Below are 25,967 nucleotides of genomic sequence, written 5' to 3'. Positions count from 1 at the left end.
CTCAGTACTTCCCAGGCCTCCAGTTTGATTTGGATCCCCCGCTGAAGGAGAGGAATGCAAGCTCTGACCGAGATCCCATTCTGCTTATTCACATAGTTTGCTCAGAGACCACAGTTTGATTCCATCTGAGCCAGGCCAGGTCAATGACTGCGGCCGATGCTCGGACTTGACCCCCAACCCAGCAAGGTTCAGTCACGCCCCCGTCCTGTCGCGTGGGTACAAGATTCACAGGGGCACCTGCCATCTTCCTCGTAAGGACAGTTTGCTGAGGATATGAACACACACCTGCGGCTGACCTAGGGCCCCGGGTCGTGCAGTCATAGTTGTCACGGGCTCGTGCCGCCTGACAGGAAACGTGGGGCGGGAAGCCCATCACTGCCGGTGACTCAGAGCCCAGCGTCCTCCCAGAACATAGGAGCCTAAATAGTGCTCCTTCCGGGAGTCTCTTCTCCTGTTCTCCAGATTCCCCAGCATACAGAGAAGATCAGATGAATAGCCCCACTCAACCCCATTCACTGAGGCACAAAGGACACACTACCTCCCCGTCTCAACCTTCCCACTGAGTTCCCCCCAAACCCTGTGCTACCACCCAGGTCCTGACACGCTATTTCAGACCCCTGTCTGCCGTCTGCTCCATCACCTAACACCTGGTACAGGTGAGAGCTGGCCAGACAACTCAGAGCCTTCCCACTGTTGAAAAACAGAGCCACAAATCTCTCTGCTGGGGAACACTATTCCCCAGTGAGGGGAAGCACAGTGGAGAGTGTATTTAAGGAATAGAGCCTGCACCAAGTAAGGTAAAAGTACATTTATACTAAGGAGGAGTCTGGAGGCCCAGAGAAATCAAGGCATCTCTAGAGTTCTTCCCCAGGAGCTCTTTGGATCGTGGATGGCAGAAATACATGTTCCCACATGTTCTTCCTTCCCGTGCAGCTTCACAGTTAATATGCCCAATGCCCTGTCCACACAATGTCCCAAGGAAGCTCCGATCTCCTGGGGGATGAAGCCTTATCTTGGCCTGACACGGAGACTAGGTCACTTTAATTTCAGTTCCTTTCAAGTTAAAAAGAAGGTAGCTGGACTGAACACTGCTGTACTGAGAGTTATTTAAACCTCCAACATTGTGACGCCAACGAAATGCAACCACATTGCCAAGTGCACAGGACAATGTGACTCACGGGTGACTTTTCATCCAGCTCTGCTATGCTGGCAGCCCCCTGGTACCATGATGCCTCTCAGCCATCAGCTGCTGGCCTCCCTGTGCATGGAAACTGGGGGACTTGCGGAGATAAGGAATGAGCTTTTGGAGGGTAAAATGTGCTCACAGGCTGGAAGTGGTGCCGAGTAGAAGGAATGTTATGAGGACTCTCCAGGGTACTCTGAGCTTTTTTGGCTTCCCACAGAGGCCACAACACAGGACTGAGCCATGCTCCACGAGGCTAAGCCAAGAAAGGAACGGAATGGAAGAGCCCCCTTGGAACAGGATCCCGCCAGCTGCCTGGAAGGCCACCTGATTCTTCTGCTGTCACAAGAGAAGGCTCTTTCTGCAGTAGTAAAGACCTCAGTGTCAGGGTTTGTCCCAGGGCTGAGGAGACTGGGGTAGAATGCTCAAATAAGGGACAAGCCAAGCTGGCATCTTAGAAAGGTATTTACATGGTCACCAGCTATGATGAGTCACTTCTTACTTTCCACCCCTCCCGACCCTCCCACACCTGCTCTCCCCGCCCACTTCATGTCCAAGTTGTCTCGAGGACTTTTCTGTTGCTTTGTTTCCACTGCTCCTTTTAGCCAGTTGCAATGTCCTAACACACTTCCTGGAGGCCAGAATGTTTTATTCCATGGTCACAAACTTGAATTTAAAATCCTTCTTGTGTTGAGAATCTTAAAAAAAAAAAACAAAAGCGAGGGTAACATGAAGGAGATGAGCTCCGAAAACCAGAATGAAGTCAAGGAGCTAACGTGCCATTGGAAGAGAAGCAGACAGAAGGAGATGCTTGAATGGAACTGATGGCAGGAAGCTCTCGTTTCTTAAGGTTTGAACCATGGGTGTAGGAAAAGCCTAACTCTGATACAGGGCAACTAGGGGAGAAAAATCTCTGTGCCAGAGATTCTCTGCCTAAAAATACTTCAGGACCATAAAAGGAGGGAAAAAAGGAGTGTGACTCCTTGCTTCAAGGAAGACAGTGCTGAAAGACCGGCCTCTCTGATTCATTATGAAGCAGAGATGTCCCGCAGGAATGCAGCTGTCAGTTTGACACCGAGTCCTACATGAACGGAATCATCAATAAGCCTTTACTGAAATCGTGTTGAGAACACAAATCAAGATCTATTTCTGGAAAAGAGCAAAGAAGAATGAAGCTAGAGATGAAGCTCCCAACGGAGATGCTGAGCTGTCCTCTTAGGAGGTGCAGGCTCCCTGACAACTATGCATATGTTGGGCAGAGCCCTTCTCATGCTTGGCTAATCTTTCCAGAACAATCATAAAGTAACAGAGCACCAAACTGTCTGTCAGAAGCTAGCTCAGTGTGCAACTCCGACCATCCAACTAGATCCAGCTCTGAGTTACGCAGAGTCAAAACCTGGCTGACCGTTAAAGATAGAGGTTTCAAAAAACATTTGTCTCTCCACACGCCAAGTGGCAAAGCTACATGTTTGGGGTTAACATGGTGACCACAGAATTCACTTTTAAAGAAGGCTGGAGATGGACAGGCCAGAGCTAAGAGATCTGGAGAGAACAGACGACCTGGGAAAAGGAACTAGTAACTCTGTATAATATAAATAACTGCAAGACGATGTCATGTCCAGAATTACACCTTCTCTGCATCTTTCTGAAAGAAATCACTTCCTTGATTTAGCTAAATGTAGCACTGAAACTTATGCCTCCGTGTTACCCTCGCTTTATGGGGAGTGAAGCATATGACTTAAAAGTATTAAAAACAATTCAGAACATATTTAACAACAACAATATTTTCCATTAGCCTCTGCGCGACACTGTCCCTTCCTGTGAACATTTTTGTTTTCTAGGGCTTTCTACTTTCCTTTAAAGTTTTTCCCTCCTAAGACTTCAATCTTCAACCAAGGTAAGCATTCCTCTATGAACTCAATTCAAAAGATAAGAGAACAAAGTGTTTATCATAGGTCTAATTTCCAATTCCATTTTGTTCCAGCCTACTTTATATTTCCAGTCACCGTTCTACCTGGAGGTTTCAGAGCTTTCACTTTGAGAACGAGGTCGAAGTCCACCTCACCCTTTGATGCTCGAAAGAGAAGGCTGTGGACTTGGTGTCTGATTTTCCCCGGTCTTGCAGTATAAGGCCTTGGTCCTCTGTCAAGGCCAGGTAGTGGCCTGTGGTGAGATGCCGAAGTCGGAAAGCCTGGCCCCATCTGATGTTACTGCCACTCCAACTGGGCAGATGAAACAGACAAGAAATTGCATTTACACAAAAATAAGTCCTTTTCAATATTTACCCTGTGCTTTTTCACACAGGCCTTCTGGGGTTCATCCCCTGACTCCTAGCTTGCTCTAGGATTGCATGCATGCCTGCCTACAACTCAGCATGGTGTTCTCTAATGAACTCTCTTAAGATCACCAACAAGGAACATGGTCCTGGGGGCAGGTCAGTGGTTTAATGTAACTGGAAGTCCCAAGCTTCCAATTTTTCCTTCACTCCACTGAAGTGTCTTGATGCCAAAACCACAAAAAAAGAAAAAAAAAAAAGGGAAGCTTGCCTTTTTAGAGAAACTTATTTCTGGGAAAGTAAAGCATTTCCAAATGTGCCATCTCAATTCAAGCATTTTACTACCACCACTAATTTGAAAAGAGATACACACCCCTATGTTCACTGCAGCATTATTTACAATAGCCAAGATACGGAAGTAACCTAACTGTCCATCAATAAAGAAAATGTGCTGTATACACATATACAATGGAATACCAGTCAGCCATAAATAAGAATGAAATTGTGCCATTTGCGACAACATGGATGGACCTTGAGGGTATTATCCTAAGTGAAATAAATCAGACTGGGTAAGACAAATACCATGTGATTTCACTCACATGTGGAATCTGAAAAACAAAACAAATGAGCAAACAAAGAAAACAACATAAATTTCATAGATACAGAGAATAGACTGGCAGTTGTGAGAGGAGGCAGGTTGGGGAGGTGGGAGAAGTGAGTAAAGGGGATTAAGAGGTACAAAGTTCCATGGTCCTACATCAAAAGGCTGGCATTCAACAAAAGTCATGTTAAGTGTTAGGGTAGGAATTATGCACCGAATAATCTGTATCTAATTTATCCTTTCAGTTAGAACAAAATGTTTCAGGAATACACGTATCAGCTTTTAAAATGACCCTCCTCTTGAGCTAATTCTTTGGAGCCCCAAAGAATCCAAATAACATTGATAAAAGGCTTAAATTCTTCATATTTAAGACTCTGGGGAAATAAACAAGGAACCATAACTGGTACCATATATATTTTATTTATTTTGATTTTTTATAAAGTCCATTAAACAAGAACCAAGCCCTAATACCCTGAAAAAAAAAAAAGAGTATGACACTATAAGAATTTCAACAGGCTTGAAAGAGAATATAAATACCACAAGCCAGCTAACAACCACAAGCTAACCAGGATTCTTTCAACCAGCCACCTCCAGAGTTTCTCAGTAAAAAATTTGAATGTACCTGTATGTGTATGTGTGAGAGAAGTTCTAATGTTTTCTCCTGATCTCCAGTGGATTATCTTGAGGGCCCCCTGGGGGGCATATAGCATCCCCCCCCCCCCCCCCCCGCGATTAGAGAGATTTTACTTTGAACAAGTGTTCAGGGAGAGACTGAGCAGAGAGCTAGAGGGAGAGGCAGAGAGGGAAAACCAAAAATGGTAACACTGACCCTCCTCTCACCTCGAGCAGTTTAGCTCTAACCTAACTTGTGACCCCTCCAGGCAAGATAAAGGTCCAGAGCTTAACTGGACGCCCCCTTCAGTAGTTTGATGTTTAGAGATGCCATGTTTTTACTCAAGTACCTGTATCCAAAGTCTCAGCCTCCCATTCCTTCATCCAGGTACAACTGTTTCCGACAAGTTCTGAAAAATACAGTTTCCTTCACAGCTACACTTCCGGTGATGTTTTAGTCTTCCCTACCTCATGCGATTACAGCCCTCTGTCATTTAAAGCTAATCTTGCACTGCAGCCAACAAGGCTACCGGGAGGAGGAAAACTTACCTGGGTTCCAGAGAATCTACTTAAGAAAATAAACGGGCGAACAGCTTTGACGGCTCTCGGGAAACATGTCTGCGCTTGCCGTTTATAACATAGCCACTACAACGGCAGCAGGAGCTGGGGGTTTGGTTCAAAGCAGCAGAGCTTGCTGGCTTCAGAGTCAAAACGGAGGTGTTGGAAATCGTGTGTGTGCGTGCGTGTGTGTGTGTGTGTGTGTGCGTGCACTTTAAAAACAAAGTCACAGATATTTCAGAATTTAGCGCTTGGCCAAGGAACTTCTGAAAGTTTGCCAGGTGATATGGAACAAATGAAACATTTAAGACAATGGACCGTCCTGGAAAAGAAAATCCTTGAAAAGAATGCCCCCCTGACACTCCATTACCTTATCCGAAGGGGTTCCACTCTCCACAGAGATCTGGCTCTCGTGCCAGCTCCCCCAGCTTCGTAGTATAACCTCCTGTGAGCAGAGTTGGAGATTAGCTCCTCTGTGCCGAACGCTGATCAGCACCGGGCAGGGAACAGCTCCCTGCAGAGGCTGCTCAGAACCCGCTGTATTTCGAAGCCCTCTCAGAGTCAGCAAAACGAGAAGCAAGAGTCAAAGGAAGGCACTACTTCCCAGTCTCTCTTATGAGGGAAAAAGGGTGCTAAAGCGGAGGGAACTGCTAGCCACCTACTCAACATGGACACTCACGGACCGTCAGGTGTACAATGGAAAAAGGACTGTCTCTATTTCCACATCAGGAGTCAAAACAGCCCAGTCACATCATCAGACGCGATACCAAATGCTCCAATTCTTTCTCATTCAGCTCGCTGATGCAGTTTCACATCTTTAGAAAATGTATTTGTACTTGTAAAACATATACGTAGTACTGTGTGAATTCATTTCCATTGTTCTAGGAAGCTGGGCACAAAGCTCTATTCTCAGTTGCTGTTGTCTCCTTTCCTGCATTAACAATAATCTTTTAATGTGTTTTTAACTAAAATGTTTATTTTGGAATAACTCTAGATTTGTAAAAAAAAAAAAAAGTTGCAAAGATAGTCCAGAGAGCTTCCGTATAGTCTCACTCAGTTTCCCCTACGGTTATCATCTTACATTACTATGGTACAGTTGTCAGAACTAAGAAACCAACATTGGCACATTATTACTAACTAAACTCAAGACTTTATCTGGACTTCATCAGTTTTTCTATTAATTCTTTTCCTGTTTCAGGATCCCACCCTGGAGGTCGCACTGCATTTAGTTGTTATGTTTTCCCTGTTTCCTTTGGTCTGTTAGAGTTTCTTAGTCTTTCCTTGTTTTTCAGGACTTTGCTAGTTTTGAGGAGTACGGGTCAGGCATTCTGTAACATGTCCCACGAATTGGGTTTGTCTGATGTTTATCTGACAATTACCGAAGTCTGATTTTTAATCCATACAATTGGGACCAACCCATCTCTATCACAGATTATGAGGAATTAAATGAACTATCTTAGTTTAAAGGTACGTCTCATGATAGTGGTCCCTGGATTGCCCGGTATACTGAATCCAGATACTTTCTGGGAATCTTGTGACCTTGGATCAACACTGATCATTTAATTGCATTTAATTTCACTAATTTAAAATGCTACCTCTACTACAGAGGGTTTGTATATATCACAATCGAATTATTCAAACTCCAGAAGAATCTTGATCTAAATTTTAAGACAACAGGTAATCAATAGAGGGGAAGAGGAAATGTGTGGTAATTACTTCCTTCTCCCAAGAAGTATTATAATTATGAGCTGGTTAAAAATATGGGCTTGGGAGTCAGGCAGACCTGAATTTGAATCTATTAGCTGTGTGACCTTGTCAAGTCCCTTCAAATCTCTGGCATCAGTTTCCTCACCTGTAAAATGAGCCTAATAAGGGTACTTAAGTCACAGAATGGTTGTGAGCATTTAATGGTTTTTTTTTTTAAAATAATGAATGCGCACAAAGATGTTCATGGGTGTACAAAATACTATGTATTGTTGAGTTTTCCAAATTTTGTTTAAATATAGATGTTTATAAATGTGCATCAAAAGCTACACTACCTGGCACAGAAATCCAATTAAACACTACATTAACAGTGGTTACCTTTTGGTGGTGGGATTAAAGAAGACATTCTAAACCTTTTTCAAATGTATGTACTATCAGGAAATATGTAGTAAATATTAAGAAAGAAATCCTATGCTACTGCAGAGCTCCAACACCCCAGGTGTCTCTGTGCCAGGCCCAGAATAGTGATGATGCTGTACTGACCTAGCCCTGCAGGAAAATTTGTTGAGATTTTCACTGATGCTTCTCCATCCTCAATGAGAGCCAAAAGGGTCTCTCAGGTGGAAACGGTGGAGCAGATCACCCTAGGTCACATGATTTGAGAACTCTCTCCTTCTGACATTTAAAGAATTCTAGAAGGTAAGTCCTTCCCACCTAGGAAATGCGGGTGGTTTGCTCCATTGAATCTCGAAAGGTTACAGAGGTTGAAACAACCTGCCCCCGCTCTCAAACAATTACCCAAGGAGAGGAGGTGAGTGGGTGGGGAGCTGAGGTGCTCTGAAAGCTTGGCTGACAGCTTAGCCTTAGTTTCAGTAAGTTAAGTGACTTATTCCAGGATGCTTGACAAGCCTGAGGCAGAGGCAAGGATCAGAGCTCAGAATGCTAGATTATTCTCTGGGCTTTGCACCCTGGGACGGTCAGCCTCTCTACCCAGCCTGGCTGCTCTCAGGTTCTACAAGGAATGATTTCCTCTGGAAAGTCAGCCCCATTACAGTGGAATCACTTGCATGCCTTCCTGACTCTGGGCACCTTTTTGTGTCTTCTTGATTTCCTATTCCTTTGTGCTCTCCCAAATTTCGGTATTCCTGGCTATCCTGGCCAGTTCTGAGGATTTACCTGATGACACATGACAATGATAAGGCTTATCACTCACCTCACCTAGACAGCAAATAATGCCGAGGCATCCTGTGTTGAATGAGAGACCAGTTGCTACAAAAATCCGAGTTCCAGTATAAGGGAGCCACTGCTGACTCACCTCAGTCTCAACTCCTTCATAGGAATAGTCTTTATTTTTCCTTACAAAGGAAAGGAATAGCCTTTTTATTTTTATCTGTCGATTTCTTTTTTTCCCCGAAATACAAATTAGATCACGTGAAATCCTCAGCCACCTTTGGCCTTAACTCAATGATGGCATGCATGCCTTCCTCAGGGGGCCCATTCTGGGAATTCCTCTCTATCTGTTTCACTCTCCCCAGCACCTTCTTTCAAATACTTGTCCAGCCCTTCTTTTGGGTCAGGATCTTGTTGAACCACTCAATAGGAGTGCCCACCAAATGACAAGCTTCTCCAAGTAGCGTTGTTTCTGCCCAGATGCTTCTAATTTGGTTCTAAATTTAATGACAGGCACATGTGTGTGTGTGTGGGGGGGTAAAGGGCCATGCAAATGTTATTTTAACTGTTTCCAAATTCCTTTCCTTAAAAAAAGAATAGGAAAGGGAAGAGAGAACTAGTGAGTTTTGACGTGTTCCATCTTAGATGTAGCCAACTCTGCCAAACTCACTAACAAAACTTCAGTTCTGTATCCACCTGTAAGCTTTTGCCTTACTGCAGCAGGATAAGATATTAAAGAGACAGTATGTGGGCTACTGCATAACTTCACTGTTTAAAAAAAAAGGAGGGCTTCCCTGGTGGCGCAATGGTTAAGAATCTGCCTGCCAATGCAGGGGACATGGGTTCGATCCCTGGTCCGGGAAGATCCCACATGCCGTGGAGCAACCAAGCCCGCGTGCCACACCTACTGAGCCTGCGTGTCACAACTACTGAAGCCCGTGCACCTAGAGCCCGCGCACCGCAACAAGAGAAGCCACCATAATGAGAAGTCTGAGCACCGCAACAGAGTAGCCCCCGCTCGCTGCAACTAGAGAAAGCCTGTGCACAGCAACGAAGACCCAACACGGCCAAAAGTAAATAGATAAATATTTTAAAAAATGAATTAAAATTTTTAAAAAGGAAAAGAAAATCGCAACTGAGTAGGATCACATGACATTATCTAGTGTAGGGAATCCTTAATTCCAAGGGAAATCAGGTCAGCCTAACTTTTCTACTCAGAGATAACTGCCAGCCACTGGACCAGTGCCAGGAAGGCTAGACACCATTCCGGGTCACATCTGGTTCCCATGAAGGGATACACAGAGGACAGAGCACGCAGAAAGAGGTTCAGAACAATAAAGGATATACATTGCCAATGGGTAGTTTCAAAGATGCATAGTAACACACTCAAGCACATTGCTCCTGGGGGTCCTTTAGAACATAAAATAAGGAAGGAGCCCTGGCTGGAGACTCAGCATCTCTGGGTTTCAGGCTCCCATCTGAAATCATCCAGTGTGTCACCTCTGGCAGGAGCCTGACTTAGATGATTTCTACGATGTGTGAATGTGATCATGTGTTTCTAATGAAGTAAAAGAACTGCAGTTAATGAGGTTCCCGTAGGCATCATGCAAAAACCAAAGAATGTATTACGAGCGATCTGGGAGATCAGACTTGTTGCTGTCCTAAGTTCAGTCTAATTTACATCTGAGATGTGATTTTTTAAGATATATCAGAGTTCCATAGTTACAGAGGCCAAGCTTTTTATACTCTGTTCCTCTATACATAAACAGAATACTAAAGGATGCTTCAGTGTGAATTTAAGACCTAGATTAATATCTTCCATCTCCTGATTTTGAATTTTGGAAAAGCATCCTTTGAGTAGATAACTAGAGATCCAAAGAAAACATCATCCTCAGCAGTGCGCTCTACATGCCGCCCCGGCACCATCCCCTGCTGATCCAGCTCTGGCTGGATATTGACGTTTGGTTTCTCCAATCCTGTTTGATAAGCAGAATGAAATCACTGAACTTCACCTTCATAGTACATAAAAGGGGGAGTAATAGAGATAATCTGCCTTTGAAGAGCCTGGTGAATAATTTATGTAAGTGCACAGACTCACTAGAATGACTATCCTGATTTCCATCACAAAAATGGGTTCTTCAGGGCTTCCCTGGTGGCGCAGTGGTTGAGAGTCTGCCTGCCGATGCAGGGGACACGGGTTCATGCCCCGGTCCGGGAAGATCCCACATGCCGCGGAGAGGCTGGACCCGTGAGCCCTGGCTGCTGAGCCTGCGCTCCGCAACGGGAGAGGCCACAACAGTGAGAGGCCCGCGTACCGCAAAAAAAAAAAAAAAAAAAAAAAAAAAAAGCGTTCTTCAGTCTACAATTAACGCTACCAGAAACTCCTTAGATTTGGAAGCAACCACAGAAAACAAAGGGATTGAAAAGCACCACAGAACTGCTTGCCTAAGAAGCAGCATGTGTATATAGCTATTCCTGTGAGCACACTCAAGCATACGGCCTTTCCTGTTTTATAACTGCAACCCATGACTGGAGGGAAGTTCGTCAATTAACTAACACTTACAGAATTCATCTGTCTCCACACCCAAAAGCCAACTCTTTAGTCTGAGTCACCGGAGACAGGAGACAAGAGAAGGATGAAGCTACTGGCTTACCTGTGCTGGGAATCATTCTGGTCTGTAGATGGTATTGTCAAACACTCATCGTGACCATGGAAAAGACGTACTACATGCCCACCAAGTAGGTATCCTGTAAGAGAATTATATCCTGCCATGAGCTTACAGGAAGTTGAATAATGAGAACACTGTATTTCAAAAGGGCAAATTCATGCATGTCTGAGTCAGTTATGGAAAACACCAAGAGAAAAAGCATTTGGGAAATGACAGATTCCACGACTTCAGGTCTCAGGTAGAAAAGACAAGAAAGTCAAAACAATTCTAACACTGGAAGTTAAATAGGGTTTCAGAGATGAGCAAGTCCAATACCAAAAGGGAGGGTGAAAACAACGTATCAATTCATATCATTAAAAGCCAAAAGGTCACCCGTAACTAATATAATGTTGTATATCAATTATGCCTCAATAAAAATAATGCAACATTTAAAAATACACACAAACACAAGGCCAAAAGGAAATTTAAGCTGCTACTCTTAGGAGGATAAGGATTTTCCAGTTGTTTAGGATATAAATACATCCAACACCAAGTTCTTGGATAAACTGTTACAATCTGGATGTGTATACTTTGTGGCAAATTCCAAATCAAATTGCAGCCATGAGAAAGAAAGAAGGTGCTGGGAGGGGGGAAGCAAACCGTTATTCCGAGCTCTCTTAGGAGGAGCTACTTTTCCAACACGTTAAATAAACACAGATCAAACCAGGACACTATTTCTACAGCACCAAGGAGAAGGCAGAATGACATTCCAGTATCTCTGAGTGGACAAGCACAGAGGCAGCTATCAACGAGCCCTTAGCTTTCAGAATAAGGAAAGGAATCTCAATAGCCATGGAGTTCAGAGATGGATAGGAAACAATGAACTTCAAGGACTCGATGACCAGTTAGTCTTCAAATAAACTGTGAGCCTCCATTTAAACAACACAGTAGTAGGAGAGGGGCCCCAGTCTGAGCTTTATCTTGCATGAAGAAATGAAATTCGTTATCCCTTTGAATTAAAAAATTCTCCCAGCTAGACAGTTCTCAGGAGACAAATGGACTTAATATGTTCAATGTCTGTATCAGGATTTTGAGAAAATCACATAATTAGATCACTTTAGGGGCTGTCAAACTATTTAGGGTGTTGGAGCAAAACAGCAAGAAGGAAAAGTTATGCCAGACTAGAAAAGGGTGTTATCAATGCATCTTATACAGGGACAGTCTGATATTCCCTGGTTCACTTTTCTTCATCCAGGCAAGGCAAGCTCTTTTTAAACTTCCCTCAAATATTTAGAAGTCATTTTATCATTTTCCTCTCTCTTACTGTACTAATATTTGCAACTGCATACTTTTTTGCATTAAAATAATTCATGATATACTGTAGGGGAATTGTTAACAGCCAATTTGTTTAGAAAATTAACCCCTTCCATGATCACATTTTTTTTAAAGCATTTATATTGGAGTATATTGCTTTACAATGTTGTGTTAGTTTCTGCTGTATAACAAAGTGAATCAGCTATATGTATACATATATCCCTAAGCCCTCCCTCTTGCGTCTCCCTCCCACCCTCCCTACCCCACCCCTCTAGGTGGTCACAAAGCAGCGAGCTGATCTCCCTGTGCTATGCAGCTGCTTCCCACTAGCTGTCTATTTTACGTTTGGTAGTGTATATATGTCCATGCTACTCGATTAAACTCTCCATCGTCTCATGATGGTGAGGCCATGCTCCCTTTGGAGCCCACCATTTACAGTCCTCAGGCTCCTCCAATCAATATCCTGCTCCACAGAGGAAACTGCTAAATGCTGGAGCATCACAGCATTTCTTAGTTGAAACATACCAGGGCAATAATCAGGAAAGAAGGGTCATAAGAAAGATCACTCACTCTCTCAAGGGCTGAAGTGGGTTTCTCATCAGTGGATGCTGAGAGAGCATTTTGCAGTCGGATGACTCAAGTGATCAGCTACCCAGGCTCTATCACAAGGGCACTCAATACTTCTAAAAGCATTGTTGTGAAGTGATATGCAATTAATTAATCTCCACAAGCCCTCTTTTGGGACTGGGCAATAATTTTATTCCTATAGCGGAAATGAAAAAAAATTAACATGGAGAAGATTCAGTCAAAACTTCCTTGGGGAAGATTTTTTAACCCAGTTCCTTGATTCCTGAAGGAAAGGGAATGATTGACAATAGATTTAGAGCGGTGGGTGAATTCTGGTGTGAAAGAAGAGAGCTAAAAACATATCCTGCTTTTGAAAGGTCTTCCATCAGCTGCCAAAAGAGTTACAAATTTGTTGTTTCCTGATTATTCAATTTAGCTATGACGCCTCCTGAAACTGGGGTGTCACCTTGAAAACTCTCAGTTTTCCCTCTATTTTCCAACATCATGAAACAGAGAGGCATTCCAAGTCTGAAACTACTAGGCTCAAGCTTTAAAACAGGGTTAAAGCCTGTGATTTGAGTATTTTTAAAAATCCTAATCTTGCTATAAAGGGCTAGAATGTGATGTGATAACCCTTAGGTCATTGCCATTTGATGACTGTGCTCAGCTGTGATTACCCATGCGTAAGGTAAGGCCAGTGTATTTATTATACAACTTGAAAGGTGTATTGACTTTGCCTGGCTCCAAGAAATAGGATATGTTGAACAAACTTTGATGATCTTACTTCTAAGAGAACAAGAAAATACCATTTGTTGTTTTTAAATGGCCTTCCATAAATACAAGTAAAAGCAAATGGCCAAATATCTTTTTACTATTAAAGTCCTTCTCCCACCTGTATGGCGAGATGCACTGGGGAGAAATATTTTAAGAAGTCACCTTCTTGGCAAATAATGTCTTCTAAAACTGAACCTGCTACGGTCTGTATACTTATAACCATAAACATAAATGAAAAGTCGGTGGGAGAGGGAAGGTACGTCTCCAAGGTCCTGAATACACATAGCGCCAAAACAATAGTGAACTCGAAAGGATTGAAAAAGCATGTCAGCAGTGCTCATGTAATCAGAAATCAGGACAGAAAGTCATCCACACTAACATCAGAGAAAGGAATTTAGGTGAACCAAAATCACGCTGTGTACCGGGACATTCAGGCAGGAGCTGTGAAGTCGCAGAAAATGTCAATATATGTAGCACAAGACAAACGGGCAGGCTGAGGGTTGAATGCACACAAAGAAGCACACCTTCTTCGATGCTACTTCCCGAGCACGTAGGATGTACATTCCAGAGTGTTTGCATAAAGGAGGCATCCACTTGTATGTTACCATTTGATACTGAGAGATGCTGCAGCAGAAACAGAAATGAGACATCCTTTAAATCACCAGGCCAGTCCTGACAGAAGCAGCTCACCTAGAATTTCAAGGACTGAATTAAACAGCCTTACTGTCATCGGGCTTTTTCTACGTAGCCTGTGGGAGAGTGTTCCACCCAATCTAGAAGCAGCTTCAAAGTGGGACACTTTATTCAGGGAAGAGGAAGTATTCAGCTACAGAGGTGGCAGACAAGACTCCATCCCCTCAGCTGGATCCCTGATTCAACAGGAAGTTATAAAATGTCTATTCTTGGTAGGAGAAGGGAACTCGCAAGTGGGAATAATTACTCCAGCCTTTGGTCTAGGCAAAGTAAAATCTGCTGGTAGGATTGGCACTGAGAAGCTTAAAAACTTATCTCTGACATTTCTCTGATCTGCAAGGTACTGCCCCACCTCCACCCCTTAAGGGCTTGACTTCAACAATGCTTGCCTAGTACCATCCCCAGGTGCAAAATCTCACCTGCCTCTTCTAACCACTGTGACATCCCACACACTGAAACATGTACAATTCTCTTTCTCCCTCCAAACATAAGTTTACGTTTTTATATCCAACACTTTCTGGCTTGTTCTTCATTGGACAAGAGCTAAACAATGTGATAAACTGAGAGTGATGGTAACTAATGTGTCAATAGTTGGCTTTCTAAGGAAGAGCCTGGGGGCATTTAAGCAGAGTTTGCTGGGAACAGTACTTTAATCTAAAAAAATAACTAACAGTTACATTCCAGACCCCATGATAAACTGGCCGGAGAGAGGATTTAATCACCTGTCAAGTATACTGTGTAAAGGTATCTTATCCTACTCAATCTAATGTGGTTCTGTTCTCCCTGGCCATCTTTTCCTAAAAGAAACTACTCTGGAAATGAAAGATGCTTGTGTTAGGAGGTACTTACAAGGTATCTTTCAGAGGATACGCTGACAAGGATGAGGTCATCACCAATTCGAACCTTTTCTCCCTCAGACCTCTGCTTGGAAGCGGGATGTATGGTCCACCAACAGGCTTCTCCTACACAAAGGCTCCTTGAGTTAGTGACTGCTTCTTGGAAGCCAGTGTCCCTAATTCTGTCCCTCATTCTCCTTCCTCCTGATGAGAATCCCTGAAACACGCATGCATGTGCTCACGCACACTCCAATTTCTATTTATCTATAAGCATTCCAGTTACCCCCACATCCGCTCTTGTGTGTGTTTATCATTTTCATTTTCTCTAGAGACAGAAAGACAGTATTTGGAAAAGAGTACTGGAGGTCACAAGCTATAGAAGCCTTTGAGTATTTTTAATACATATGGTAATATGCTTTTTTTTCCTAAGCACCTACAAATCTTTAAGAAATGACTTCATTGGTCTACTGACCACTTACAGACTTTTATCTTTGCCCCACCTCTTCCCCATGAAATTCTACTAAATCATCAGTAATTCCACTAAAAAAAAAAAAAAAAAAAAAACTGAGGTTTTTCAGAAGGCCTAAATCTACGAGGATTAAGACAGCAGGTGAGAAGTTAATAGCAAAGAAGAAAAATTGACATTTTGGAAAAAGGAATGTAGATAGATGCTTTTAGCCAAGAGAAAGCTACAACTCCAGTCTTTGGGAAAGAAAATGGATGAGAAGTTGATCTCAAGAAATAAGGCCACTCCTGCTACATATTCTCCAGAAACTCTCTGGAATTGGAGGTAACAGTTCCCTGTGAAGGCAACTATAGAGTATGGGGTTGAAAACAGGAGGACTGGCTGAAGGTTTTTTTTTTTTGCGGTACGTGGGCCTCTCCCGTTGCGGAGCACAGGCTCCGGACACGCAGGCTCAGTGGCCATGGCTCACGGGCCCAGCCGCTCCGCGGCATGTGGGATCCTCCCGGACCGGGGCATGAACCCGTGTCCCCTGCATCGGCAGGCGGACCCTCAACCACTGCGCCACCAGGGAAGCCTTGGCTGAAGGCTTTAAGCGAACATTTAACCTTCTGCATCCCTTTCTTTATCCTGCATGCCAGGTGACTCTTCCCCCTCCACTGTACAAAAGAATAGAAGTTAAACCCATGGAACGACTTCCATGGATCAGGCACTGTCAGACAAGGAAGTAAAGAGTATTTGCTGAAAATGGAGAATAATCAGAATTCTTTGCCCTGATTAGTAAAACCCCAGCTCCTCTTCCTTTACTTCCATTCCTCAGCTTCCAGAATGCCAGCTGCGATGCTGAACCTCCCCACAACCCAAATGATTACTCTTTAGGGAAGCCAAACTACCCAACATAAAAGATACCTGTTTGGGCATCTCCAGTGCAATGCCTAGGTCCCTGCTAGATTACCCCAAAGCGAGGCTTAAGAGATGGCAAGCCACTCACACAGTCAGTACTTCCTGTCGCTTTTTACCGCCTTGATCTAAACATCAGTGGGGACCAAGGATGACCTGACGTGTGAGGAAAGTCTCTAACACGAATGACGGGAACAAACCAAAAAGTGGGTAAAGGGAAAAAACGAAGATTACAGACAGCTAAAGATAACTTTAAGCAAATCTTAGAATTAATAATCTCAGAGAGATAAGAAAAAGTAACATTCATGAAGCAGCTATGAGAGTATCCATGAAGGATCCCTTCAAAGAAAAAGAAAGTTCTTTGATCCTGAAAAAGAGAGAAAGAAACAGGAAGGTTACGGGATAAAGTTGAAAAATTCTCCCAAAAAGAATGAAGAAAAACAGATTAGAAACAAGACTGAAAAGAAAATTAGAAAACCGGTCTAGAGGAGTTCCAAAAAGCAAGAACAGAGAAAACAAAGGGAGGAAATTAACAAAGAGATAATATTAAAATTTTCCCAAGGCTGAAAGACAAACATTTTCAGATTGAAGAGGCCTGCAGAGTCCCTAGCACAGTGGAGAATGGACACACACACCAGGGTCCACTCCTGTGACACTAAGAACAAGAAGGATCCAGGATAAGACATAGCACTGTAGAACTGCAGACATCAGGGCAAAAGAGAAGATCCAAGTAGCTCTCAGAAAATATAAACAGGTCACACACAAAAGATCAGGAATCAGAATGTAGACATCTCACAGCCAGACCAAAAGCTAGAAGAAAACCTCCAGGATGCTGAGAAAAAGATATTTCCAATGTAGAATACTCTTACGAATTACTTGTAAAGCTGGAATTAAGAAACTTTCAGACAACAATTTTTCTCCCACGGATCTTTTCTGTAAAAGCTACTGGAAATGGAGTCCCCCAAAACGATGTGATAAACCAATAAAGGAGAAAAACATGAGATCCAGGAAATACAGAATCTTGGAGAGAGAAAACGGGAATTTCCCGGATGACAGTGGACGTTTCTAAGAAGATGAAACTGACAGAACAGCTCTTGTGACTGAATGTAATCAGGGGAGAGTTTCTGTTCTATGGGACAGTTTAGAAATGAATGACTGGGTCACGGAAAGTAAAGCAACAAACAAGGCAATTATTGAGTACTGGGAAACTCAAAAGCAAAACAGTAAAGTGAACTGCCCATAGTATATCACGAGTCTCACTTGCAAATAAAAGTTACAGTTATGCCAATGTAAGTAGTTAATATTGACTTTGGTAGTTATATAAAAAATGGATGCAAATATAGTGGGAGGGTGGAAAGAAGACAGGGAAGAGTGGAGACTAAGAGCTAAATTTGTATTATTCATTTAGGACATCAATAGATCATACCTAATTGGAAAGAATAACTAAATAGCAGTAAACTGTATGACTCACACACAAGTGGGGAACATACTAGAGGAGCTGGACGCCCCAGAGATGCAGGAATACAGAACGGGGAGGGGGTGGGGCAGGAGATGGATGTTTCCAGTAAGCATAGGAGTACTATGTCTCTCTTTTAACTATGTACGGGTATTACTTTGATTTACTTTGGACAAATAAGTATGATCATTTTGATTACGTTTTGATTAAACTTAAAATTTTGTAACAGAAGAGGCTGGCCTCTACATCTGAAGGGGGAAATGACATGTATATATCCATTATGTGCTCTGGACCACTGAGAGGTACCAGGATGAAGGGGTCCTAAAGAGGCACACGGGAGAAGAGAATCCTTGTTCTCTTGCCCTCTCCTGGGAACGGCGTAGTGGTCTGGAGCCCAGGGACAGGGCCAATCCCCAAATCAGTAGGATGTGTACGGGCCAGGTGAAGGTCCTAAAATACCTAGTAGTACATTTAGTGGGTATTTTTTTTTTCATTTTTTTCCAATTCTAAACTAATTCTAAAGCTATGTCTAAAACCAAAACAACAACAAAAAACTTTTAAAAGGAGAAAAGGAAGAACCCAATAAGCAAAATCAAGGGCAAAATGGTCACCAGTTATGTTAGGTCAGTCAAATCATTTATTACCACTGTGCAGGGGGAAAAGTTTCCAGAAGTGTTCAAGAAACTGCTTCCAAACTTCTACTCACATTCTCCTAGAGATTCAACTCAACTACTTGTTTTCAACTCAGAAGAGGTTTCTGAGCCCAAAGTGCATTCACAGAATGACCTGGGTAAAAAACAATGCTTTTCTGTTGGATCCTGAGTGACTCTCCTCCTTAAGAGAGAAGACCCACTCCAGGCCATACTGAACCGTATCTGAGCTGCATGAGCGCTCTCCTCCTCCCCAGCAAACAGCAAGCTGGTCTTCTTCAAGGAGAATATGAAATGGGTTGGGGGTGAGGGAGGTAATTATTTTAGGCTCTAGGCTTTCATGAACACCTGGTCAACACTTTCCCCTCTGTCTTTCTGCCAAAGTCAGCTTCTGATCAGCTACCTTGAACTTGGGCTGGTGCATGTGTTTCCTTAATCTGTCAGCAGAATTCACACCAAGTCTGATTTTAGGAATTTAGAAAAAAAAGTGCTAGAAAGAGTAATATTCTCTGCTGCTATTTCCCTCTATTTTTATTGGAGGCTCTAATAATTAAAAAAAAAAAAAAAAAGGTTTCCTGAACACATGACTAGAAAGTGGTTATTTCTCAAATTTCTTCCCAATTCTCCAAAAGTCTGAAGTCATTTTACTGGTATAAATAGAATGACCATATATGACTTTTCCGATTATGTGCTCTAAGACTGACAGCTGGTTTATATTTAGAGGTCAACTTACGCTCAGAATGTGTGGCACTTCACTCATTTTGTAATTTTCAGCAAAGGTTGACAATACTTTAGAGGAAATTGTATTTTAAGAATAACACTTTAGCTGAGAACAAAGCAACCTCAAATCAAATTCAAATATAATCTGATTTCAGGAAGAAAAAAAAAACCCTAAAGAGGCAGGCTCATTCTTCCGCTCTGTACAGAGAGGAGGAGAGGGAGGGGCTCTCGTCCGGCGTTCTGGATGTGGCTGTGCATGAGGCAGAAACTGCAAACGCACATGGGTTAAACCCGAGATTTTTTTTTTTTCTAGATATCTGTAAAATCAGACAACCTGGATCATCCCCTTATGAACGGACGTAGTTTCAGCAAGACCATATGGACTTTGTCCTTGTTTGACTACCCAACAATGGAACTCTCTTCCTATTGGGGGGAAAATGTCATGATATTAAAGACTGAGACTTTGAGACTCTTCCTGCAGTGTGACCTAGGCTGTTTGCTCTTCCCTTGCCTTTGTTTCTGCCCATTTTCTAAGGCTGGGGCTCAGCTTCAGAGTAGGTTTACACAATATCCTTCCAGGAAACTCTCATTCTGCTTGAGTTAATGGAATTAGTTTCTGCTGTTTGCAACCAAGAATCCTGATTGGTCCAGAAGCCCAACCTCTAAATAGAGCAGAAATTATGTATGTAATGCCCTTGGCGGATAGATTGCCCATGAATATTTCCAGCCACAGGGAACATCCTCCTTCCCGAGGCCAGCTGTTCCTCTACTGGATACTTGCAGATATTACAAAATGGTTTCCTTCTTTGAGACGAAATGGGCCTCTTTTCAACTTCTATCCATTGCTCCACTGGTCTTTGGAATAACCCACAGCAAGTCAGCCCCTTCTTTGATACTATAACTAGAAATATTTGTTGACAATTATCTTAGCCCTCTGTTCTTCATTTCTGGTGTCCAGAGAGAACTGCATCTTCCTGGTCACCACCTTTCTTAGGATCCATCACTTGACTGTCATTATTTTCGACTGAACTAAAAAAAAAAAAACAGCCAGTGTTCCCCAAACTATATGATGGTATACGATGTATAGCACTGGCGGTGGAGGGCAATTAAACAACATTGAATCATATAGTGAGAAATTACTTTTAAGCCTTCTGATTCTATCAGAAAGTTTTCACTTTGGAGCTTGTATATCATGAACACTTTTCTAATATTTGCCAACACCTCTTCAATTATTTAGTGACATGGTTTTCTTTCCTCTATATTTATTTTTAAGGCAAGCAATACCAGTTTTCTACTTATACCAATGATTTTAGTTTAGTCTTATTATAAAATTATAAGTACAAAAGTAAGTAAATGTAAAGAAAAATATAAATAATAATAAAAGTGATGTACAGGAATGGCAAACACCACGATGGTGGATGTCATTGACTAACGTTTGGGAAACACTGCTTTAAAAATAGCTGGTTCACTGCAGAATAAAATGGGACTACTCTTTTTAAAGTTTTTTTTTTAACGTGGACCATTTTTAAAGTCTTTATCGAATTTGTTACCATATTGCTTCTGTTTTATGTTTTGGATTTTTGGCCACGAGGCATACGGGATCTTAGCTTCCCAACCAGGGATCGAACTGTATGTACCCCCTGCACCGGAAGTCGAGGTATTAACAACTGGACTGCCAGGGAAGTCCCAGAACTACTTTTCTGATCTCAACTCTATACTTCATTACATAAATGCTTATTATGCTATCTTTGTTTTTTAGCGATTATTCATTACCATTGGTTTCTTTCAGGAATAACTTCTCTACTTACTTTTGGTTCCTAACCCTAAAAATTGTTTTTCTTTGAGACTCTGGCAGACTGTGGTTAAAAAATTATGCTTGCCCTCATTCTTAGTTCCTAGGTTATCATTACACATTCTTTTTTTAAATTCTCCAAAGTTTTATCAGACCAGGTTGATATTGACCAGTTTGGTTTGGAATCCCAAATGAGTAGCATTCAGTACCCTTCTCGAAAGCCCTTAGCCCAAGACCCCACTGAGCAGCAGACCTAGGTATGTTGACTTACCTGTGGCATGTTCCCGTAGACCTACATCAAAGGCAAGTTTATCTGTCTGGGATCTTGATGTAGTCAAACATGTTAGATACTGTGGAACAAGAGTAGATGCTAGTGAAGTCATACTCTTCTGTCAAATCTTGGCATCTCACCACTAGTTGGCTTCCAGCTGTCAGTTTCAACATTGGGCTACTATGAAAAGGGCCTGTTTACCTTGTTCATTGCTACAGTGCTTCTGGGATATATTTTTGTAAAATATTTAAAACCTCAAAGATGTTCCTATCTGATGACCCAGTGATTTAACCCATAGGACTATGAGGAATAAGTCTGAAATAGAAAAAGTCTGAACTATTAAATATGCTTTTGTTCAAAGATACTCTGAGAAACTTTTAAACTGGGAACAATATAAACAGAACATAAATGGCCAACAATAACGGAAAGGTTGATAAACTTTGGTACTTTGTGGAATATTATGCTACCATGAAGCATATTTTTCAAGAGTGTAACAATATGGAATATACACAAAATAGTGTACTTATATAGTTGCCACGTATGCAAAACTTAAATGCCTAGCACCCAGGCTAAAGGGAACTACACCAAATTGATAACAAGCTGTCTTTGGACAGTGGGAGCGACCACAACGATGCCCCCATTTCTATTTATTTTCTGCTTTTCAAATTTTCTATGAGCTTTAGAACTTCTCAAATAATGCCTATGGCTTTTTTTTTTCTGATGATAAAAATACATGTGCATGTAAAAGTTAAAAATTATTTTAAAAAATAATTTAATAAAGGAAAAAAGTACACAGCCTGTTCCCTGCCTCCTTTTATTGACAGGCACAGTGGGTGGTCTTAGAATTAGACTGGGAGGCGGATATGCACTTGGCATAAACTTGCTGAGTTATACTTCTAGTTCACTGCAACAGGAAAATGGAGAATCACTGTATTATACAGTCATCCTCATAGGCTGCATGCTCAATGCTGCTCCTAAAAGGAACTGGCCAGGACAGAGTTCATGTTAACCGTGAGTGGTATTTCTTGGGAGTGAGGGGCAACCAACCTAAGGATGAATAATGTAAACCTTCCTCTCGCTAGCACAATGCTAGCCTGAGTTGTCAAAGCCAGAAGTGTGCTTTTTGAGCTTTTGTTTATTCTATTTAGGTAGAAAAAGAGAGGTATTAGGGTTTTATTTACCCTGTGGATAAGCACCAGATTCTTAAAGATGAATGATCACCTCTCAATTCTAGAGAGTGTCAGGGTGCAAAAGTTTCCCCACTCTCTGTCCCCATCTCCTGCTCAGATAACCTTCGATTTGGTCACTTTGGTTATTTTTCCTTTGGCACGAGGGATTATCACAGACGAATGTTCAGGCTGAAAAGGTCAACTTCTTACCAGTGCTCAGGAAAAAAAAAAATGCTGCAATAAATAAATTATTTAAGAGGCAGCTGCTGCTCTCGCTGCCAATTTGATAGTTCAAACTTTGAGACAAACTTTGCAGCTGCTGCAGGTATAAAATGTGTGAAAATAAAGTCTTGAATTCATGTCACAGTTCTCCACTAGGGCTAGAGAAAGGAATCTTCCTTATACTGATAGCAAGGGAGAATGATACATGTAGGAACTGGGGGTAAAGGTTATTAGAGTTGGTACGTATTATACTTGATTGAGATCATGATATGCCTCTTAACACTCCCTGCAAAAGAACTGCAGTATCTGTGTTTAACAAATTATATTTATTTAAAACTTGAAAAAATTTTCAAGTTAGAGTGAGTAATCGCCATTTCAGTTAATTCCGGTTCTAGATCCCTGAATAGATCAAAGCCTGACCTGCTTCCCGTGACTGCTTTGCTCATTGTCTGTCTCCCACCTCTGGCTTAACATAATACCTTCAAATTCTTTCAGGACTGAAGGCACCAGATACCATCCTATTTCCTTTAGCTAGTAAAAGAGGAGAAATTTCACCAAAAATCCATTTGATTGCTTTTTCTCCTACACTGGTTATGCTTGTATACGTCATATGTGCAAGTCATCAGTTATTCCATGGGTTATTTGATCATCCATTCAACAGATATTTACTGAGCATCTAGTATATCCAGGCACTGCACTCGGTCCAGGTAGGTTTAGTTAAATAAATTTAAAACAAGACACGGTCCTTCTCTGGAGTGGGGAGGAAGGTGGTCAGACATTAAACAAACACAAATATATAAGTGCTCAGTGAGGTAAGTTCCAGGAAGGAAACGCTAAGACAGTAATGTGCTACAGTTACTTCCATTTCAAATGATTCCCGCTGATTACTTAACCTGATCTAGACACTTGCTGGTTTCCTGCCCTTTCTTCCGTCCTCATCTTTCCCCTCCTCCTTGAATGGTGAAAGCGGATCCAGAGATGCTTACCATTCCGCTGAAGGAGTGCCGCAGGAGAATCGCGTGGCCGTACAGCAGGGTCCTGTGGCCACCCCCTTGTGCAGCCTGTGGGGAAGGAGGGCAAGAAATGTCAGCACCGGCCAGGCATGGCCTCTCTGACGGCAAAGCAGCACAAGAATTCTTGGAAGACAGACTACAAAGAAAAGACCCATCGAGAAGCTCCCAAGGAATTCATTCTAGAAGCGAGTGGCCAGCCTACAGGCGGGGGAGGTGGGGGACGACTGGTGACCACAGCCATGCAACATCCCTGGGAGAGCGTGTGTGGGGCCTCTTCTTGAAAACAGCCCCTGCCCGGGATCAGCGGAAACCCAGAGCCGTTCTACTAGAGAAGCACGTAAATTAGATAGGTACTGCTTACCTTCCTTTGAAACTTCTCAGAAGCGTTCAGAGTGAGAGAGAGAAACAAATGTGATGTAACTACAGCCTAGCGACAAAAAGGCAGCTTAGGGGCAGGCATATGGTCACAGTCTGTGCCTTGTGGTCTTTTCTCTTCAAGGCACTTTTGCCTCCTGCCCACTCACGTAAACGGGTCCTATTTACCCACATTGCAGCAACGAGAGATGGCTCTGAAATCCAGGGCTTTAAAAGGGCAACCAGTGATGCGAGAATAGATCCTCTAGTTAAGGGTCCGTCTAGGTGCCCTTTCTGTGCCCCACCAGGCAGCTCCACTCTGGCTGTTCACTCAATGGCAGCCCAAGCAGCGGGAGAGGCCCAAGAGGAAGAGACAGCCCAACGTAAAGCCACTGGTGTCTGCTTCTTACTTTTCCCCTTATCTGATTGGCACCCCGTGATCTGAACTGAATAGCACATGATAGGAGACGAGGCTATTATGTTTCCAGTTATAGGTGAAAAGGTAACATGGAAAACTGAAATCTACAGAAAATTCTAGAATGTTTTGGCATCAACATTTTCAACCTTTTACCCAAATCTCTCCCTGTCATGTTAACCTGCCCTCAGAGACAAGTCACATTTTTTTGATCACACACCCCTTTTAGGAAGAAATATTTGCGCATAGACCACCATCCCCAAATGTGGACAAAAAGAGAGTTCAAAGCCTGAGATTAAAATGAATCACAAACAGAAATTCTAACATTTTCCTTCCATATGCCAAGGGCACCTCTTATGCATCATGTATTAGAGCTACATAGCAGCAAGCCCAAGGGCTGGTTCGAGGGTCTGCTTCTCTCCTGTGTCGACCCCTCATCAGGGCCACGGGTGATGAAGGGGAAGCTGGTGGTGGAGAGAAGGCAGAGGTCTAGATGGTTAAGGCCTGAAGTAATTCTATTTCAACTCTATTTGGATTAACAGAATCACCCTGTCAAAGAGATGATTTTTCATGTCATACAAGGAGCCTAAAGAAAAGGAAAAAGATAAATGTGGTATCATGTTAAAAAAAAAAAAAAGCCGGTAACTATATATAAATGTGGCTGTGCTTTCTTCCCCACAGCTATAGAGATATTTAAACGCTCTCTAGACCTTAATACTACGGAAGGATTAAATGTTCTTCACAATATTTCTGAATTTCTTGAAACCATCTGAACTAACTTTAGTTGCTGTATTTACGAATGTGTCAACAGCTTACATTAAAATCAGTCACACTAAAGAATTTTCATTATCTTGTCAGACTCACTGACAGTTGCAATATTACAAGTTAATTAATAGCTCACGATGGCTTATATTGTGGGTTTATGCTCCCAGACTAGTCCTGTGCCTCAAACCGAACTACTCACTAAACTATACTTCCCATTGTTAACCATGGGTCACACCTTCCTTCAATTCTTCTTTGTTCCTGTCAACTCTGTGAGTAATCGTAGGTAAAGAGTCAGGAGTTGCTGACCCCCAAAGTGGCATTAAGGGTCCTGTGCTATCCTTCTCTGGCAATGCTGGAAACATCTCCTGGCTCTCATGTCCTCAATTATGATGCCAACAGAAAAGCAGAGTGACTTAAGTACCCCTCTGGGATTGAAGGGAACGACCCATGCCAACTCTTCCCTCCACTAAGATCTCAGATGCGTGTGCACGTCAGCTTGTTAATACACAGGCTGCTGGACCCCACTCCACAGTGTCTGCTTTACTAGGCTCGGGGTGGAACCTGAGAACTTGCATTTCTAATAAGTTCCAGGGAAAATGACATTGATTATGCTGCCGGTCCAGAAATCACATTTTGAGGACCAGTGCTTTAAGGAATGATGGAGCTTCCGTGCCAGAAAGGTAACGGAGCTTTTTCCGCAGAAGCATTTTTTTTTTTTTTTTTTTTTGCGGTATGCGGGCCTCTCACTGTTGTGGCCTCTCCCGTTGCGGAGCACAGGCTCGGACGCGCAGGCTCAGCGGCCATGGCTCACGGGCCCAGCCACCCTGCGGCATGTGGGATCT

The 25,967-nt window shown here is 42.6% G+C and overlaps 1 protein-coding gene across 1 annotated transcript in view; it reads right to left on the bottom strand.

Moving 5' to 3' along the window:
• The window catches only part of RYR3 (ryanodine receptor 3), a 399,907-nt gene that overhangs the window by 287,993 nt on the left and 85,947 nt on the right, over positions 1-25,967 (bottom strand). Inside the window, exons 13-19 of the mRNA XM_032621721.1 lie at positions 23,565-23,639; positions 21,188-21,266; positions 14,949-15,061; positions 13,931-14,030; positions 10,758-10,851; positions 5,600-5,674; positions 3,249-3,405 (exon numbers count right to left, since the gene is read on the bottom strand). Of these exons, the coding sequence (XP_032477612.1) occupies positions 3,249-3,405; positions 5,600-5,674; positions 10,758-10,851; positions 13,931-14,030; positions 14,949-15,061; positions 21,188-21,266; positions 23,565-23,639 (693 nt within the window). The remainder of the gene's footprint in view (positions 1-3,248; positions 3,406-5,599; positions 5,675-10,757; positions 10,852-13,930; positions 14,031-14,948; positions 15,062-21,187; positions 21,267-23,564; positions 23,640-25,967) is intronic.

The sequence above is a fragment of the Phocoena sinus genome, chromosome 2, assembly GCF_008692025.1.
Source record: "Phocoena sinus isolate mPhoSin1 chromosome 2, mPhoSin1.pri, whole genome shotgun sequence".
In the NCBI taxonomy this organism is placed as follows: domain Eukaryota; kingdom Metazoa; phylum Chordata; class Mammalia; order Artiodactyla; family Phocoenidae; genus Phocoena; species Phocoena sinus.
The sequence above is the reverse complement of the archived record's forward strand: the minus strand, read 5'-3'. Positions and strand labels throughout refer to the sequence as shown.